The following is a 17,516-nucleotide window of genomic DNA, read 5'->3' as shown; positions in this document are numbered from 1 at the left end:
AGTAGAATGCTGCAACCACTCCATTTTGTTTCATTTCATTCCGCCCAGGGTCATCATACGTAGTGCGCCCTTCACGACTGACGCGCTTAGTACCTTTTGAGGAAGGAATATATAACCAGTAGAATGTACTACCTAAAATGACTGCACCAACCCTGCATTAGGTTTCCTGTGCTCCCTAGGTCTTTGGTTTTATTCCTGTGTGGTTTTCTACAATGTACTATGCTTTTGACATCTGTGAAATGCTGTAAAAAAAAGCGCCATAAAAAAAAATATTATTATGTTTTCAGTAACAACGGCCATTTTTGGTTTAGTCCTTGTTGTATACAAATCAGTCATGCAAGATGAAGCACACAGTGATCAGGCCAATCACGGTCGCTTTACCACTGTGCACCAATCAGCATAGTGTACCCATTTTCAACACTATGATCAGACCTGATCACAGGGCAAATTTGTTCTCAAAATGGGCAAAACCATGTGCATTGCAGATGGAGCAGATGTAACATGTGTAGAGACAGTTAGATTTGGGTAGGGTGTGTTCAAACTGAAATCTAAACTGCAGTGTAAGAATAAAGCAGCCAGTATTTACCCTGTACAGAAACAAAATTACTCATCCAAATCTAAATCTCTCTGCACATCTTACATCTGCCCCACCTGCATGGTTTTGCCCATTTTGAGAACAAATTTGTCCTGCGATCAGGTCTGAATTAGGCACTATTGCAAAGGCCATTTTTCACTTCGTAAAACTGAAATTTGCCTTTTTAGCCAACATAAAACCTTGTCACAAACCAGAAGGAACACAGGCACAAAATAATAATAATGAAACATGTCAGTAGCAGGTATTGGCCGTCCTAGGTGACTTGGGCTGGAATCTGCGTGGCAGTACAGCCCCTTGTCTCCCTGCTTTACCAGGGATGATCAGCACAAGCAGGAAAATATGTGCTGGGGAGGCCTGCCAGCAGCTCCACACAGAGAAATCTGCCAGGAAATCACGCACACTCCTAAACCACATCAAGCACACTGAGAGCTGCAGAAACACTGCAGCGTAATACCAGCAAAAAACAGAAGGGTTAAAAACACAGGTACATAAACGTTCCTACTACACCAAGTTCTGCATGATGCCATCTTGCTAGCCGTCACATCTGTATTTATGGCATATAAAGTCCCGATATATTTAGAAACTAAAATGTGTGATTTTATCAGATTACCCCAAAAACGTGACAGTAATAAAATGCAAAATACCATGATGGCTAATTGTTGGCAGCATCTAAATCCAGGTAAATGTGGCATGCACCTCTTTCCACCGAGCCCCTTAAGCGGCAAAGTGGTGGTCTCCCAAGTGGACTGGCGTGGACTGCCAAGTGTGGCATTTTGCATGTGGAAGCTGTTACTCGTTCAAAAGAGTTCTCATTGTAAGTGAGACAGGCGTATGTATCCTTAGGCTGCAACAACCAATCAGGGAGATAGAGGGAAGTGGCCAAATGAACAGTTCGGTACATTCACTCATATGAAGAAAAAAAAATGGAGCAAAGGAAACGAAGATCAACCAGTCAGGAATGATGGTATTAAAAAGTATGATCTGAAGCATGTGGCATCATCTGTAAATCACTGAGGGCACTGTGATGGCATGGGCTTGTCGCATGGCAGCCAGTGGCACTAGGTCACTAGTGTATTGATGACGTGACAGAGCAGTCAGATGAATTCTAAGATATATATATATATATATATATATATATATATATATATATATATATATATATATATATATATATATATATATATATATATATATATATATATATATATATATATATATATATATATATAGTTTAATGTAATAGCCTCTGAGATCCGGAACTTGGGAGAGTATTTTATTTAGCCCCTGACCTCAACCCAAATCGAACATACATTTCACTTGTTGCGGGCAAAAATAAAGGCGGAAAGACATACATACGCAAATAATAACTGAAGACAGGCAAAGGATAACAGCAGAGGAAATAGCATACATTGGGTACTTATTGGGGTTATTCAATGTAAGGCCACGACTGTCAGGCTGGCCTGACAGCCGTGACCCTGTCCCGTTGTTGGCCGGCTTGGGTGTGATCTTGCAGGCGGGATTCAATGTCCCGCCTGCCGAGCGGAGAGAAGAGGGCGTGGCCGCGAGAAGCAGAACGTGCCTGACTGCTTGTGTCGGGCACGTTCTGCAGAGATCGCTGTTCAATGCGGTCAGGGAAGACAGCATTCAATAGGGCCCCGCCACCATTTCCTCCGTCGGGAATGGCGGTGGGAGATTGAATAACCCCCATTGTCTGCAAATTATTCCCCAAAAAATGATTAAACCTTAACATTATGAATATGTTAATTTTTCCAATAACATTTGAAGCCCTGAAAACAGGGAGAGTGTATAAAAATGGCTGCAATTCCTAAACATTCAAAGTGTGCCCAATTTTAAATCCATTGCAACGGCGTACAGAGCCGAAATGAGGAAAAGTGTGTCGGTGTCCAAATATACTGGGACCTAACCGATGACTGATGAGAATTTGGGACACCCACACTTTCTTCTACAAATAAATAGGAATACTAAAAACAAAACCACCAATATGTCCTTGGGTGTAACCTATGTCATGCCTGTGGATTTTGGTCCTAATATTTATACTAGACTTTCCATGAACGACTGCCAATGAATAGGAGAGACTGAAGTGTACAGATGCCAGGCACAATTATTTAAAACATCTGCAGGACGATACATGCTGTCTATCTCCTTGACAAGTGGGACAGAGTATGTGGCCTCTAGGCACAGAAACAGGTATATACAAAATGCAGGTGTCCCCGAGGTATGTTAGAAACACATCATTCTCAAAGAACATCTAATAGGGAAAAAAAAACTACTGAAATTATTAGAATTCCTGTAAGTCTCGTACAGTACTGGGAGGATTTCTAAAAAACTATGTAAAGCTAACTATGAAAGGTGCCAATCACAGCAAGTTATTTCTATAGCGCACACATATTCCACAGTACTTTGCAAGGAATATTAGCTATGCACATCGTTTATGGTAGAGATATTCGACAGTGAAGATTTTGACACCTAAGGATGGTCGACATACACTAGTGTCAACATTGTCAGAAGGTTGACACAAGCAAAAGGTTGACATGAACATGGGCATCAGAGGTAAAGATCGACACACGTTTTTTCCCTTATTTGTGTGTCTATGCCGCCCTTGGCACATTATAGTCTAACTCTATGCCCACTTGGATCGTGAAGTAAGTACAAGTCATTACAAAAAAAAAAAATCATGAAAAACTTATGGCAGTTTTCTTGCGTCGACCATGTTCATGTCAACATTTTGTCAATGATGGCCTAGGGTATGTCGAACATTCTTAGGTGTCAACCTTCTCACTGTGTAGACCATTAGTGGTCAACATAGGGAATGTGGACCTGTTGACCAGATACGACTCAAATCAGTCGCTGCCCCAGAGGAGATTACAATCTACATACCATATGTACACACACACACACACACACACACACACACACACCCACACACAATAGAGATAGAAATTGTTGTAACCAATTAAACTAGAAGTATATATTCGCAGTGAGGGAGGAAACCAGAGTACCCAGAGGAAACAGATGCAAGCGAGGGAAGAAAGCACAAACTTTACACAGCTGGGTCGTGTTGGGAATCAAAAGACCAAGACCTCAATTGTAATGCATTAATGGTAACCATACACCATACGTTCTCTGTAGGGACACAGATTACAAGCAGACATTTACAAACACATGCACTCAGTCGTTACTATTTTTAGGTGTGCCTGTTCATTATAGCAGGATATCAAGTATAAGTCAATAATGTGCAACAGATCAATGTTTAGTGATGTGGGTAGCAGAAAGGGCTGATCACCTGGGATTTTTACAGTGTACAGAGAAGTGTGCGCAAAACATAAAGGCATCCGATGCAGTGTGGTTCCATAGTCAAAAACACTTAAGAAACAGAAAAAATGTGAGTGGGAAATGGCAATACTGGTTCAAGCTGAAAGGAAGGTATCATAACCTAAATAACCATGCAGTACAACAGCAGTATGACGAGAGCATCTCCAAAGCACAGCATGTCGCACCTTGAAGTGGATAGCATGCACCAGCAAAAGGCCACATTAGGGTCCACTACTCCTAGCACAGAACAGGAACAGACTACAGGCTCATGAATCCTGGGAATATCTGTGAAACCTGACCTGGTTGGACAAGTCTCTATTTGAGCTGGGACAAGGACATGGTAAAGTCACAGTTTGCCATTAACAGACTAGTTTTCTGCATTTAAAAAGGCCTCCAATAACCACACCTACAGTAGCACTCGGTGGAGGTGAAGATCTGAAGCAACTGTGTGATGCTATCATGTCACCATGGGACCAGAGTCTAATGCTGTGTACACACGGGGGAGATATATTGCTCAGCCATATATTGCTGAGCAATATATGGCTGAGCAATATATTGCTCAGTTTCTACTTTACATCAGCGACCAGAGATGGTCGCTGATGAAAAAGAAACTGCCCGGGGGAGCCCGGCAGTGGTAATCAGCTGGTCGCAGGAGCATGTTCCTGCGACCAGCGATCACCACAGGGGCAAAAACGGGAGCGCGCATCCGGCGATATATCGCCGGTGCTCACTCCCATTGCGGGCAATATGGTCGCTCAGCGACCATATTTCCTGCGATTTTGCACAAAATCGCCCCTGTGTGTACGCACCTTAAGGAATGTTTCCAGCTCCATGTTGAATCCATTTTTAGAACAATTAAGGCTGCTCTGACTGAGAAGATTAAACAGATATTATAGTGTTCTGCAAGTGGATAAAACGTCATGGCATCTAACGGATAAGAAAGAGCAAAAGTTACCAACTCAGAGCAACAATGTGACTTACCATTAGGTAAACATTAACAGATCATTGACATGCAGAAATAAATGGAATGTGTTTGCAACTTGTTATACAGCAAAAGGGAAAACTGGTTCTTCAAGTGAATGCAAGAAGCATGCCGTGTTCTACAGATCAATCTAGATCTGTACAGATCAATCTAGATCTGTACAGATCATCCCTCTATACCCTGATACAGCTCTCGTACAATCTAATCTGTGAAAACTATGTGGAATATATTAAATAATGAGAAATTCTTTGTAACAGGTGAGTGGCTGAAGCATAAAGTAGGTGTTCTTGGCATTCAACATCGCACTTTATGGAGCTCTCTGCATCCTGCCACCAGTCTGCTCACTGGCGGGTCTCATGGGCAACTGGTACGTGCCTCCTCTTCAAGAGCCACCCTGGACTACAGAGGAACTCCTGACAGGGGTACAGCAGTCCCATAAAAAGTAGTAGACAGCCTTGAAGTGGCCACCACTTGGGAATTGTCCAGATCGATCTGTAGCTCCTCCCACTATACCTGGCTAAACCCTGTGCTAGATCCTGCCAGGTTTCCATTTTTATAGCCCCTAGATTTTCCTTCTAGCCATTCATCATAAAATACTGGTTAGTCTTAAGTTAATGGCCTGCTGAAGTGATGCTGCTACACCCTCTACTCCCTGCGAAAACCTCCTCTGTAGTCTGTTCCCTTTGACATTTTTTTCCTCTCCCCATATTGTGCCTTCAAGCCACCATGCCCTCAATAGCTTCTAAGAAACCCAAAGCTTTATAAAAAGAGTGGTACTTATGTAGTATCTGGGCGTCCGATTTAGAAATCGGATCGGATCGCATCGCATGCGACCAAATCGTATGCGATGCGATGGTCAAGATTTTTCCATAGGATTCAATGTTAAAATAACATTTTGGTACTTATGTAGTATCTGGGCTGCCGATTTCTAAATCGGGTACATCGCATCGCATCGCATGCGACCATCGGATGCGATGCGATGACCCGATTTTTCCATAGGAATCAATGTTAAAATGGACTGAGTCCATTTTAACATGGAATTCAATGGGAAAAAGGGGTCCTTTTCATACCCCTACTATCCAAGTGGGCATGGAGTTGGATATAAACCTGTGGCGAGCGTAGCGAGCCACCGAGCCCGAAGCGTGGCGAGCGTAGCGAGCCCCGCGAGGGGACACAGAATACCGTCCCCTCGCGGGGCTCGCTTCGCTCGCCACGCTTCGGGCTCGGTGGCTCGCTGCGCTCGCCACAGGTTTATATCCAACTCCATGCCCACTTGGATAGTAGGGGTATGAAAAGGACCCCTTTTTCCCATTGAATTCCATGTTAAAATGGACTCAGTCCATTTTAACATTGATTCCTATGGAAAAATCGGGTCATCGCATCCGATGGTCGCATGCGATGCGATGCGATGCGATATCGCATCGCATCGCATCTGATTGTATGCCTTAACTTAAGGCATACAATCAAAAAATCGGCAGCCCAGATACTACATAAGTACCAACATTTTAACATAGAATTCAATGGGAAAAAGGGGTCCTTTTCCTTTCCCCACTATCCAAGTGGGCATGGAGTTGGATATAAACCTGTGGCGAGCGTAGCGAGCCACCGAGCCCGAAGCGTGGCGAGCGTAGCGAGCCCCGCGAGGGGACACAGAATACTTTTTAAGAAATATGCGTTCGCTCGCCTCGCTGCGCTCGCCACGCTATATAAAATCAACTCTATGCCCACTTGGATAGTGGGGAAATGAACAGGACCTTCTTAACATTGAATCCTATGCAAAATCGCATCGAATCGCATCGCATCTGATTGTATGCCTTAAGGTAAGGCATACAATCACAAAATCGGCAGCCCAGATACTACATAAGTACCAAAAGAGTAATATCCTTAATAGACATTTAGTTCATCCAGGTGGTCAACCCCTGCCTTCATTAGGGATTTCCTAAGGGACTTCTATTTGCCTCTTTTTAAGCCCTCAGTAGTTGATGCCCTTAATTCTCCCTGATATGGAACAAAGATACAACAAGCAATTGTATCACTTAACAAATGTAAAGGCCCTGAGACCGAAGGCTACTCTTGCAATGCTTATATTTGAGTTCATCCCAATACTGATGGACATGTCTGAAGCAGGGTCTTTGATCTGCTCCTTTCCTGAAACTCAGATATTTAAAATCTATACAATCACATCCCCTTATATTTAGCATATTACTATAATTAAAAACACCTCTAAATAGTTCTCCCCACTTAATGTACCTTTGGCTTTGCACCCCGGGCTGAAAACCTCTAACAAATATGGTTAGCAGTTTCCAGTATCTTGGCAATCTCATTCCAGGAGAGAGAAGACCTTACTGACTGTAATTATTAACTTTTAGGTAAATTACTCACTTTTACTAAAGACTGGATGAACTGCGAGGTCTTAAGGCTGGTTTCCATTGCATTAAGATGGAGATTCCCTTAAGCTCTATCTGCTAGAGGATTTAACAGATTTTACTCGGTCATGAATGCATTTGTTTGGAGGGACAAGAAGGTTTGCCAAGCCAGGAAATATCTATCTTGAAGTCTGCTGGGTGATTAGCCATTCCAAATTTGGAACCCTATCAAACAGCTTGTCTGTTAGCTCAGCTGAACAAAGGCTTTATACCTGGAATCTTGAAGCCTTGGGGTCATCTTGCATTTACCATGCCCATCCCATTCCCAGCACAAGGCCTGTGGTTACCGGGTCCTGACAGATACCACAATCCCCATACGCCTCAAAGCTTGGGACTAACTCCTCTTTATAGTGTCCCCTTTCCCCACTACTTAACCTAACGGTACTTGTTTCCTAGCACGGCCACACCGATTTACATCGGGGTGGTCGTGTCGGAAAAATCGGGTCGATCGCATCGCAAGCGATTTGGTCGCATGCGATGGACGCGACCGACCGATTTTCGACCCGATTTTTTCATTGAATGAAATGTAAATCGGGTCCCTGGGACCCGATTTTACATTGTATTCAATGTAAAATATTCCCAACCCCCCCAAATTTAACGTCGTACACCCCACCCCACGATAGATGCGAACCCGAAGCGTGGCGAGCGCAGCGAACCCGAAGCGTGGCGAGCGCAGCGAGCCCGCGAGGGGCGGCGGTGCGCGTCCTCCGACCTTTTCATTCCCCTACTATCCACGTCGGCGTGGAGTTGAGAATAGAATAGTGTGGCGAGCGCAGCGAGCCACCGAGCCCGAAGCTTGGCGAGCGCAGCGAGCCCCGCGAGGGGACGCGTATACCTGTGAAGTTATACGCGTCCGCTCGCCACGCTTCGGGCTCGGTGGCTTGCTGCGCTCGCCACACTATTCTATTCTCAACTCCACACCGACGTGGATAGTAGGGGAATGAAAAGGTCGGAGGACGCGCACCGCCGCCGCTCGCCACGCTTCGGGTTGGCGTCTATCGTGGGGTGACGACGGGGACATCTATAATGTGAAATGGGTCATATTGGCCCATTTCACCTTTTTTACATTTTTTCACGATTTCAATGTTAAAAAATATTTTAACATTGAAGCCTATGGAAAAAATCGGGGGCATCGCGTCGGGACCAATGTTAATGGTCCCGACCGACGCGATGCCCCCGATATTTTACCTTTCCCGACACGATTTCAATGTTAAAATATTTTTTAACATTGAAGCCTATGGGGAAATCGGGGGCATCGCGTCGGTCGCGTCGGGACCAATGTTAATGGTCCCGACCGACGCGATGCCCCCGATATTGTGTCCTAGCCGGCAAAATGGACCTGATTTCAAAGGAAATCGGGTCCATCTTATGGATCGTGTACCTTAACTTAAAGGTACACGATCCATAAGATTGTGGCCGTGCTAGGAAACAAGTACCAACCTAACTATTTCTGGACTAATTTTTTTGGGATTCCCTACTTTTCTTTAAATACAGGACGATGATGCAATTATGCCATTTATACAACCGCAAACCTACTTCAGCCTTCCCACCCTAAGCACCACTACACATTTCAGCAGATATGTCACTGGTTTCAGTCCTTTTCCCCTTTGGTTATTGGTCTTCATTATCCTCCCTTCCTCTGAATGGGCCTTTCTCAGTCTGCTCCTGAAGGTCTAAGTAGCACAATCTTCTAAATTCTAAACAAGTTCACTCGTGTCTCCCTATTAACATTAAATAGCATGAAGTTATCCAGGTTACACTTGACAACTGGCAGGGAAAAGATTATCCTTTGTTTGGTGCAAATGTTGGACACATTCTTCATATTTTTTAGACTTGCCCGGGGATTTGGCACTTTTGGAAAGAAATTAAATCTTGCTTTCCCAACTTATAATCCTCTCTCATGCCTCAACCCCTCTTCTCCCTCATCACCCACATCCTAATTGCTGCAAAAGCTACTACTGTATTGCTGAAATGTGGAAGCCACAGCCTTTTTCACTGGTTGCAGAAGTTCACAGAAACAAGGAAACAATTCTTACACAACTACTCCCTTTCCCCACTTATGAACTGGTTCAGGTAGCATGAGTTTCTTACGGATAGGCCAGGGAAAGGTCTCTTTAACGGTTAGGCAAGTGCTTAGATGGTCTTGCACTACACTTCTGGTTTGCTTTATCCTGACAAAAGCTAGTTCAACCTTAAGTCCTTTTTTAAACAGTTTAGTCTCTTATATGTAAACTATTGTACAGCTTTCATTGACTGTGTGTGGGATTTGCGCATCACAGCTGCTGGATTTGAGTTTCGCTTTCCTCACCATCTTTTGTTTTCTGTATCCCTCCTGTTATATAATTTCCTGGACACCATGTAACCAATGTACTTTAAAGTTACAGCTCATGGAGATTTCAGTGAGAGATAATGGCTAATGTTTGTACACCAGTTAATCATTCATGTCTCTCCGATCCATGCCTCATCAGTAGAGGCACAGAACAACCAATAGGACCACTACATGTGGCTGATGATGCTTCTGCTGTACAATATTTGCATGTACCTTCTTCACCACCAGCTACAATCGCCATAGCGCATATGAGCAGAGCCATTTTAATTTAGAAAAAAAGTCATTGTTACTCAATAGGATTATGATCTGCCCGAGTTATGGGTATACTTATGAAAGACCGGTAGTGGGGATGGTGGAGTTCAGAATACAGACACTGGCTTCCCAATGGGCGCAATCCAGATACAGGGTAAATCAGTATACTTCCCTTCCCCCTGCACCACAGCCCTCTTTTGCTGCAGCCTAACCCCTGTACCCCGTTGCCTAAACCCAACTCCCTTAGAGCCTATGCCCCTCAACACTAGTGCCTAAACACAACTCCTTCCCTAACCTGCCCCACAAAAATACATTTTCAGTGCGGATTCCAGAGCCAGTCTCCTGGCGGTAGTCGGGATGCTGGAGTCTATATTGTGAATGCTGGCATCACCGCAGAATAATCCCATATTATGGTAGTGCTTTATGAATAAAGGCTGATCATTTTGCCTAATCCACAAATTCATTTTCTTCATCTGAATTTGGTTGTGCACATCACGATATTTCATTAGCCTATACTGCACTCTTGTTTTTTTTAATCAATGTTTCTTGTTGTAAAGTGACTTCACTGATCATTTTGTATAACTCTTTGCAGCCATCATGCAGAAAGCTGTAACGTGGAACACATGAAAAGACTTCCAGGTCGCTATATAACTTTTGGGAATTATTATTACAAAAGGGAAAAATGAATGGACTGCATACAATGAGGTGATCCTTGCAATTTTCCCTTACGCCTTTCCTTGGCCAGAAGAAGAACCAGTCTGAGGTCTAGGGGGTGAAGAGTGGGCAGGGCTCTCCATTAACAGTGCACTCTGAAGCATGGAAGCGTTTGATCCCCGTCTCCTTACATAATACAATCGCTGTATTTAGGAGATCAGAATAAAATGTATTTTCTTTCTTTAAAGCATAGGGTAGTTATGCAGAAAAGAAATACAGCATTTCACAGCAATCATGTTTTAGTGCCGTATTCCTCTTAGTAATAAGAGTGTACCTTAGTCATTTTCAGATAAACCCCCCCCCCCCTAAAACTGGAAACTTCAACAGAACAAAACAATAAAATAGGATAACTGGCTAGAAATGGAGGTTACTTACATAATACAATTTCTTTGTGCGACTGATAAGTTCTAAGAGAGAACTAAACCTTTATCAGCAATCTTGTGAATGAACCACTGCTACCATTGTAGTTCACACAAAAATGTTTTACCAAAAAGAACCAATTTAGGCTTTCCAAGAACAATCAATTCTTTCATTATCCAAAGCAAGATTCTCATCTAGGCTTTCTTATTGCGTTCTCAGGAAATGCCGAATTTACAGCCAAACACATACTGCAAACCTTATTTGTGAGGGAAAACAAACACTGACTCAATGTGTATTGTTAAGAAATAATAGTCCTCAGAACACAAATTAGAAAAATCAACAATCATCCCAAAGTTTTGTGAGGAATTAGAGCCACTCAATGGCTAATTAGCACTTGGTCTTTTCAGGTTACATTACAAAATGTGGAATGGCAGAAAATGGGACTACTAGCAGACTCATGGGAAAATACAGGGACAGAAGACACTACGGCCAAAGCCAGTATAGTTTGGGGCAAGGCATTAAAGGGTCTTCTTCTATCCAGCACTCAATGATTGTGAGAAGCTTTAGTAGTGCCAACAACCCGAATACAATCTGTAAAATGTGTTTTAAAGCTTGGAGGGGGAGGTCAATATTTGGTGGCCATCTTGGTAGAGGCAGGACATAGTCACCACTGTCGCACAGGGTGGGTAGGATTTAGTGTTCATTCTAGCACCCGCTATATTTGAAAACCCATGCAGTTCCTCTTCCCTGCCTGGGGTGTCACTGTCTGCTGTGGTGTTTCTAGCACAGGTCTGGTTTGCATATCAGTGATGATATACAGACCACACTGTGCTAGAAGCACTACACCAGACAGCGACACCCCAGGCAGGGAAGAGGAACTACATGGCTTTTTAAATATGGCGGGTCCTAGAATGAACACTAGGATTGCTCACCCTTGAGGACCAAATTCAAATAGAATGTTTGCAATTGCTTTGTGGACCACTACAGCTACAGTGTTGTACATTTCAATAGGGGCTAACATAATAGAGATTCAGGAGCCAGAACAATCTGTTAACCACAACAGAAAGGATTCCTACAATTACAGGTGATGTGACATAAGCACATATTTGCAACATATAGTAGATGCAACACTACAGGATTTTCAGTGCAGGTCTATGAGAGGAAAAACTGGAAACAGAATATGCACATTGCATATCACTGAATTTGCCCCCTAAGGCCCATACACACTGGGCGATTTTGAACTGAAAGCAGCTCACTTTCAGCTCAAACGCCGCCAAGTGTGTATGGCCAGGCAATGAGCGGTGATCGCTGATGCACGCCCCTGCATCATCGCCGGCTGCCGCCACTCATCAGCCGTCTACCACCAGGAAAATTGCTTTGACGGGGGAAAATCACTCAGTGTGTATGTACTGAGATTTTCCACATTATTGCTGTGTATACACGCTGGGCAAAAACACCCAGTGTATGCACCTCTAGCAGCAATATCAGGCACAATGGCTCCTGGAATTTATCCAGCCTTGCACTACAGTACTGAAACACTGTTCATTAAGAACAGATTAAGTAGAGTTTCAGCAATTATTTCAGCTAGATTTCTATTAATAATGTCTCCATTATACTCATAATCCTGCTATTCATAAGGAAAAATTATCAACAAAACAGATGTATGTTTAGCCATACACATGCCTTGTACATGTATTTTCCCTCCTCTCTTCTGCCACACACAGCTACTACTAACCCTAATGTGTAATGAACTATACTGGAAATTATCTAGAGATATAGATATATAATGATTTGAAAAGATACTTTATATTCTAGCCCTGAAGTGTTTAAATTATGACAGACATTTATGAAAATGGGTTCAAAAGAAGACTGCCATCATTCACATCTGAGTAGTTGCCATGGCCACCACTGTCGCTAGTAGAACAAATCAGCACTGTTCTTATTAGCTGAGCTAAAAAAACCTGGCCTGTCTGCTGCATTATCTGGCAAAGACTAATAAGGGAATACTGAAGATGCCATAACATGGTGCAATCATTGCATTGCGTTGTGGATGCGATCGCATTGCATACGATTTGCAAGCAATGCGATCTGATTCAAAGCTAGTTCAAAAAGTATGTGCAGCACATACTTTTTGAACTGGGTGATGGGATGTGTGCGGGAGCGTGCATCGCACCCGCAAAAGGCACCGTGTATGGGCACCTTAAGTTGAAAAGTGTGGCTTTTAGATTAGGTCACAGGGCTAAATGTCCCCCTCCTCCCAAAAATAAAAGACCACTAAAATGAACTTTTCAGCCAGCTGAACTAGCATCAGTATTCACCACAGGAAAAAATCCACTAAACTGTGGATTAACCAATTTATTTATTTTTTAGCCCAATCACTTTAGATGGGGCGTGGTATGCAATTGTTTGGGGTGCATTGTTTTATCACACTGATCGCGCCCTGCAGTGCCAGGTTTAGCCACATAAATTGTACACCGAACAACGGAGACATCCCTGTGAAATGCTCTGCCTACCACTGTGTTTTAACACATGTTTCAACGCAGTTTTCATCCACTGTGCTTTTACCAAGACAGGCTTTTGTACTGTTACAGCACATTAACCATCAAGAAAGAAGAACTGCCGATTTCTAACTGGGCAGGAATGACCCCATAAGAACTCATGCAACCAAATTTCATGCAGTTACAGGGGCTGTAAGGCAGATTTATACAAGCAGTTAAATACAACAAATTGAGCAGAGTGTAAATAACGGTTTAAAAAGAAAAAACTAAAACTATTGCTAAAACAATAAAAGTCTTACACTAATAAAATGGACAGTAATTTGGACTTCACATTGGTTTCAGTGCAGGGCATGCAATACCCACAGTTCAAAATAAACCATGTAAGTGAATAAACCGGTTGCATTTCACATAGGTTTCAGAGTACCTATGATTGTCAGGTATGCAATATTTTGTAGTAAGAACCAGGTACTTCCTCATCTTTGTGGCCACTGCTTATGCTATGGAACTTATGTACTGGGACCACGCCACCAAGTATTACCTTTAGTAAAGTTGTGGCGAGCGAAGCGAACCACCGAGCCCGCGAGGGGACAATGGTGCTGCTAAGCATCATTGCCTAGCGGTTAAGTAGCGGCTAACTGGTGTAGCGGCGGCCGCAAAGATGAGAAAGTACGTAGAACCATATCTGTTTGGTACCCAGGAAAGTAACAAACTTAAAAAGAGAAAGTTGAATCACTTCAGAGAAATGTTTTAACAGTAAATTCTTATTAAGCCGTATACACACAGTGAGAATTTTGGCTAGATGCACAAGAGAGTTTGGCCAAATGCACAAGAGTTTGACTCAAGGCCCCCATACACTATGCGATTTGGTACCAATAAATCGGGTGAAACCGGCCCAGGAAGCATGTGTATGACATCCGATCCTTTTGTGCGGTCCCATGCACATGGGATCGGAGGTCAGACGGGCTGCATGTTCGATAAACTGCACATTTAGCCGTCAGCTGGCACACACCTATATGCAAAGCAGGGAGCGCCGATCAGGAGAGGCACTCTCCCCGCTCTGCATTCCCAGGAGTATTTAAAAAAAACTGTAATAACTACAAAACGAATGGGTGGCCGCTGAATGGGTGGCTCATCCAGCAGCCACGCATTCATTGGAGATGAGAGCATCTCCTAGTGGCAGCTTCTGTATCACAGTGACCCAGGTTACCAGGTTACAAAGCCCCTGGACTCGGGAGCATCTCACGTAGGAAAGCCGGGATTCGGGATTGAAAAATGCTCGATCTTGGGAATGGCTTCCCTAAATAAATAAAAAATGCCCCTCATGTTTACATACATGTGGCCAGGAGCCCAATGGGTGGCTGGGCATGGTGATGTTGCCGGTTGCTGGGTGGATAGACGGGGTTGTCGCGATCCGGGTGCGTTGCCGGGGTCGCAGAGAGCAGGGTGGGTAGGCGGGGTCTCCGGGAGCCGGGAAGATGGGGCTAGGACAGTGTAGGTCAAGGCGGCTTAGGCTGTCTGTGCGCCTGTGTGGCCTATGACCTCCTCACGCTGCGCAGGGCCGCACTGCCAGGTACAGGGGAAGCCTGGCAGCGTCTGAGCAGAAGCTCAGACGCTGCCCGGAATTAGACTGCACATACACAGTCTAATCCCGAAATCAGGATTGAAATCCCGGTGTTTTGGGGGCCAAAGCCCGGGATGATTGGCCACCCTAATCTCGGGTCCAACCCAGGTAGTTACCCGGGTTAGTTGACCCAGGATATTTTTGCTAGTGGAAAAGGGGTAGAAGTCTGACCCTTCAACAACTCTCTGAAAGTCCTGATTATTATTATTTACAGTTTGTTATATAGTGCAGCAGATTCCGTTGCACCTTACAATTGTAGACAGTGATAAAAAAAATTGGGTAACAAGCTTGCAATTTATAGGGACATAGGAGGGAAACACCCTTGGAGGTAAGAGGGCCCTGCTGCAAATTTACAATCTTCAGGATTATAATATTAGGGTGCGAAAACAGCATAAATAAATATCCTCCGGAAAACATTTTACTGCAGTGACCACCCCATTCTTCAGCAATATGCCAGTTCCCAGCATGCCATGCACATACAGTCCCCAACTATACTCCAATTCCCTGCATGCCAGGCACATCCATTCATTTAGCTATACCCCAATGCCCAGCATGCCAGCAACATTCATTCCCCAGATATACCCCAGTGGCCAGCAAGCCAGACACATTCATTCAGCAGCTATACTCCAATCCCCAGCATTCCAGGAACATTCATTCACCAGCTATACGCCAATCCCCAGCAAGCCAGACACATTCATTCCCCAGCTATACCCCATTGCACAGCAAGCCAGACACATTCATTCCCCAGCTATACCCCACTCCCCAGCAAGCCAGGCACATTCATTCCCCAGCTATACCCCACTGCCCAGCAAGCCAGACACATTCATTCCCCAGCTATACCCCATTGCACAGCAAGCCAGATACATTCATTCCCCAGCTATACCCCACTCCCCAGCAAGCCAGGCACATTCATTCCCCAGCTATACCCCACTGCCCAGCAAGCCAGGCACATTCATTCAGCAGCTATACCCCAATGCCCAGCATGCCAGGTGCATTCATTCCCTAGCTATACCCCAATTCCCAGCATGCCAGAAACATTCATTTCACAGATAGATCTCAGTGCCCAGCATGCCAGGCACATTCATTCCCCAGCTATACCCCAATGCCCAGCATGCCAGGCACATTCATTCCCTAGCTATACCTCAAAGCCCAGCATGTCAGGAACATACATTCCTCAGCTATACCTCAATGCCCAGGATGCCAGGCATATTCATTCCTCATATATCCCTTAATGTCCAGGATGACAGGCACACCCATTATTGATAATTACCCTAATACCCATCATGCCAGGCACATCCATTCCTTTAGCTATACCCCAATGACCACAACGCCAGGCACAACCATTCCCCAGCTCGACTCTTCTGCCCAGTGTGCTAGGCACATCTATTTCTCGGCATTAACAGCAATGCCCAGCATGCCAGGCATATCCATTCTCAGCATCATCAGTAATGCCCAGAAAGGCTGGCACATGGATTCCTCCGCATTAGCAGCAATGCCCAGCATGACAGGCACATCTATTCCTTCAGCTATACCCATATGTCCAGCATGTCATGCACCTCTACTCCTCAGCATTAGCAGCAATGCCCAGGGACACCCAGCACAAGCCTCTAGAATAAACACCTTGTGCCATTATCCACCTATGAAGCCCTATGCAGAGGTGACATCGCTCCTGCAGAGGCAATGTGGCCCCGGTACTCACAGGATGCCGGAGCAGGACGTGCAGACGAAGGCCCCCGCCGTCATGTTGGCGTAGGTCGGGCCGCGCTGGTCGCAGTCGAAGCACTTGCGGTTGTGGGGGAGGCTGGTCATCTCCCGCAGCAGCTTCAGGTGCTTCTCCTCCTGCTTCCGCTTGGCGCTGGCCGCCATGGTGAAGCACCGGGCGGGGGTGACACACCGGGAGACACCGGGCGGCACCTAGCGAGTACAGTCAGGGGCCAGTGACGTGTTCCAGGGGCGGGGACGGGAGTGACGTTCCCGGAGGCGGGGTTTGCTGACGTCAGGTGGTCGGTGTATGGTATGGGCGAGTCGGCCAGACACAGGGCTCCTATAGCCGGGGAGAGGGAGGTGGGGTCATTCGTGCAGCTACTGCGGTGTCACGGGGAGACAGGGGCGGAGCACAGGGAAGGAGCCGGAAGTAACGCAATACGTTTCCGGATTCTTTCACTAGTTACCTAGCAACGGAAGCGAGCTGATCTGAGGCGTCTGTGTGGAGTGCGGACATGTCAGCCTCTCCCCATTCCATGTGTGAGGCAACAACGCAGAGCCTCTCCCCATCCGTGTGAGGCCCAAAACCATGTGCGAGGAAGCAGCCACAGCGCAGAGATTCCCCTTTTCCTTATGTGAAGCACCTGCACAGAGCCTCTCCTCTTTCCATGTGTGAGGCACCAGCACAGAGCCTCTCCCCTT

The 17,516-nt window shown here is 45.1% G+C and overlaps 1 protein-coding gene across 6 annotated transcripts in view; it reads right to left on the bottom strand.

Moving 5' to 3' along the window:
- AGFG1 (ArfGAP with FG repeats 1) overlaps positions 1 to 17,221 on the bottom strand; it is a 61,435-nt gene extending 44,214 nt beyond the window's left edge. For 3 of the 6 annotated variants that reach the window (XM_083178354.1, XM_083178357.1, XM_083178355.1), the window contains exon 1: positions 16,810 to 17,221. In XM_083178354.1, the coding sequence (XP_083034480.1) occupies positions 16,810 to 16,976 (167 nt within the window). In that variant the 5' untranslated portion in view covers positions 16,977 to 17,221. The remainder of the gene's footprint in view (positions 1 to 16,809) is intronic. The other 3 variants (XM_083178353.1, XM_083178356.1, XM_083178359.1) reach the window with 1 other exon arrangement.
- Between the last annotated feature and the right edge of the window lie 295 nt (positions 17,222 to 17,516).

The sequence above is a fragment of the Crinia signifera genome, chromosome 3 (genome assembly GCF_055691185.1).
Source record: "Crinia signifera chromosome 3, ASM5569118v1, whole genome shotgun sequence".
NCBI classification, from domain to species: Eukaryota; Metazoa; Chordata; class Amphibia; order Anura; family Myobatrachidae; genus Crinia; species Crinia signifera.
This window is presented reverse-complemented; position numbering and strand designations above follow the sequence as displayed.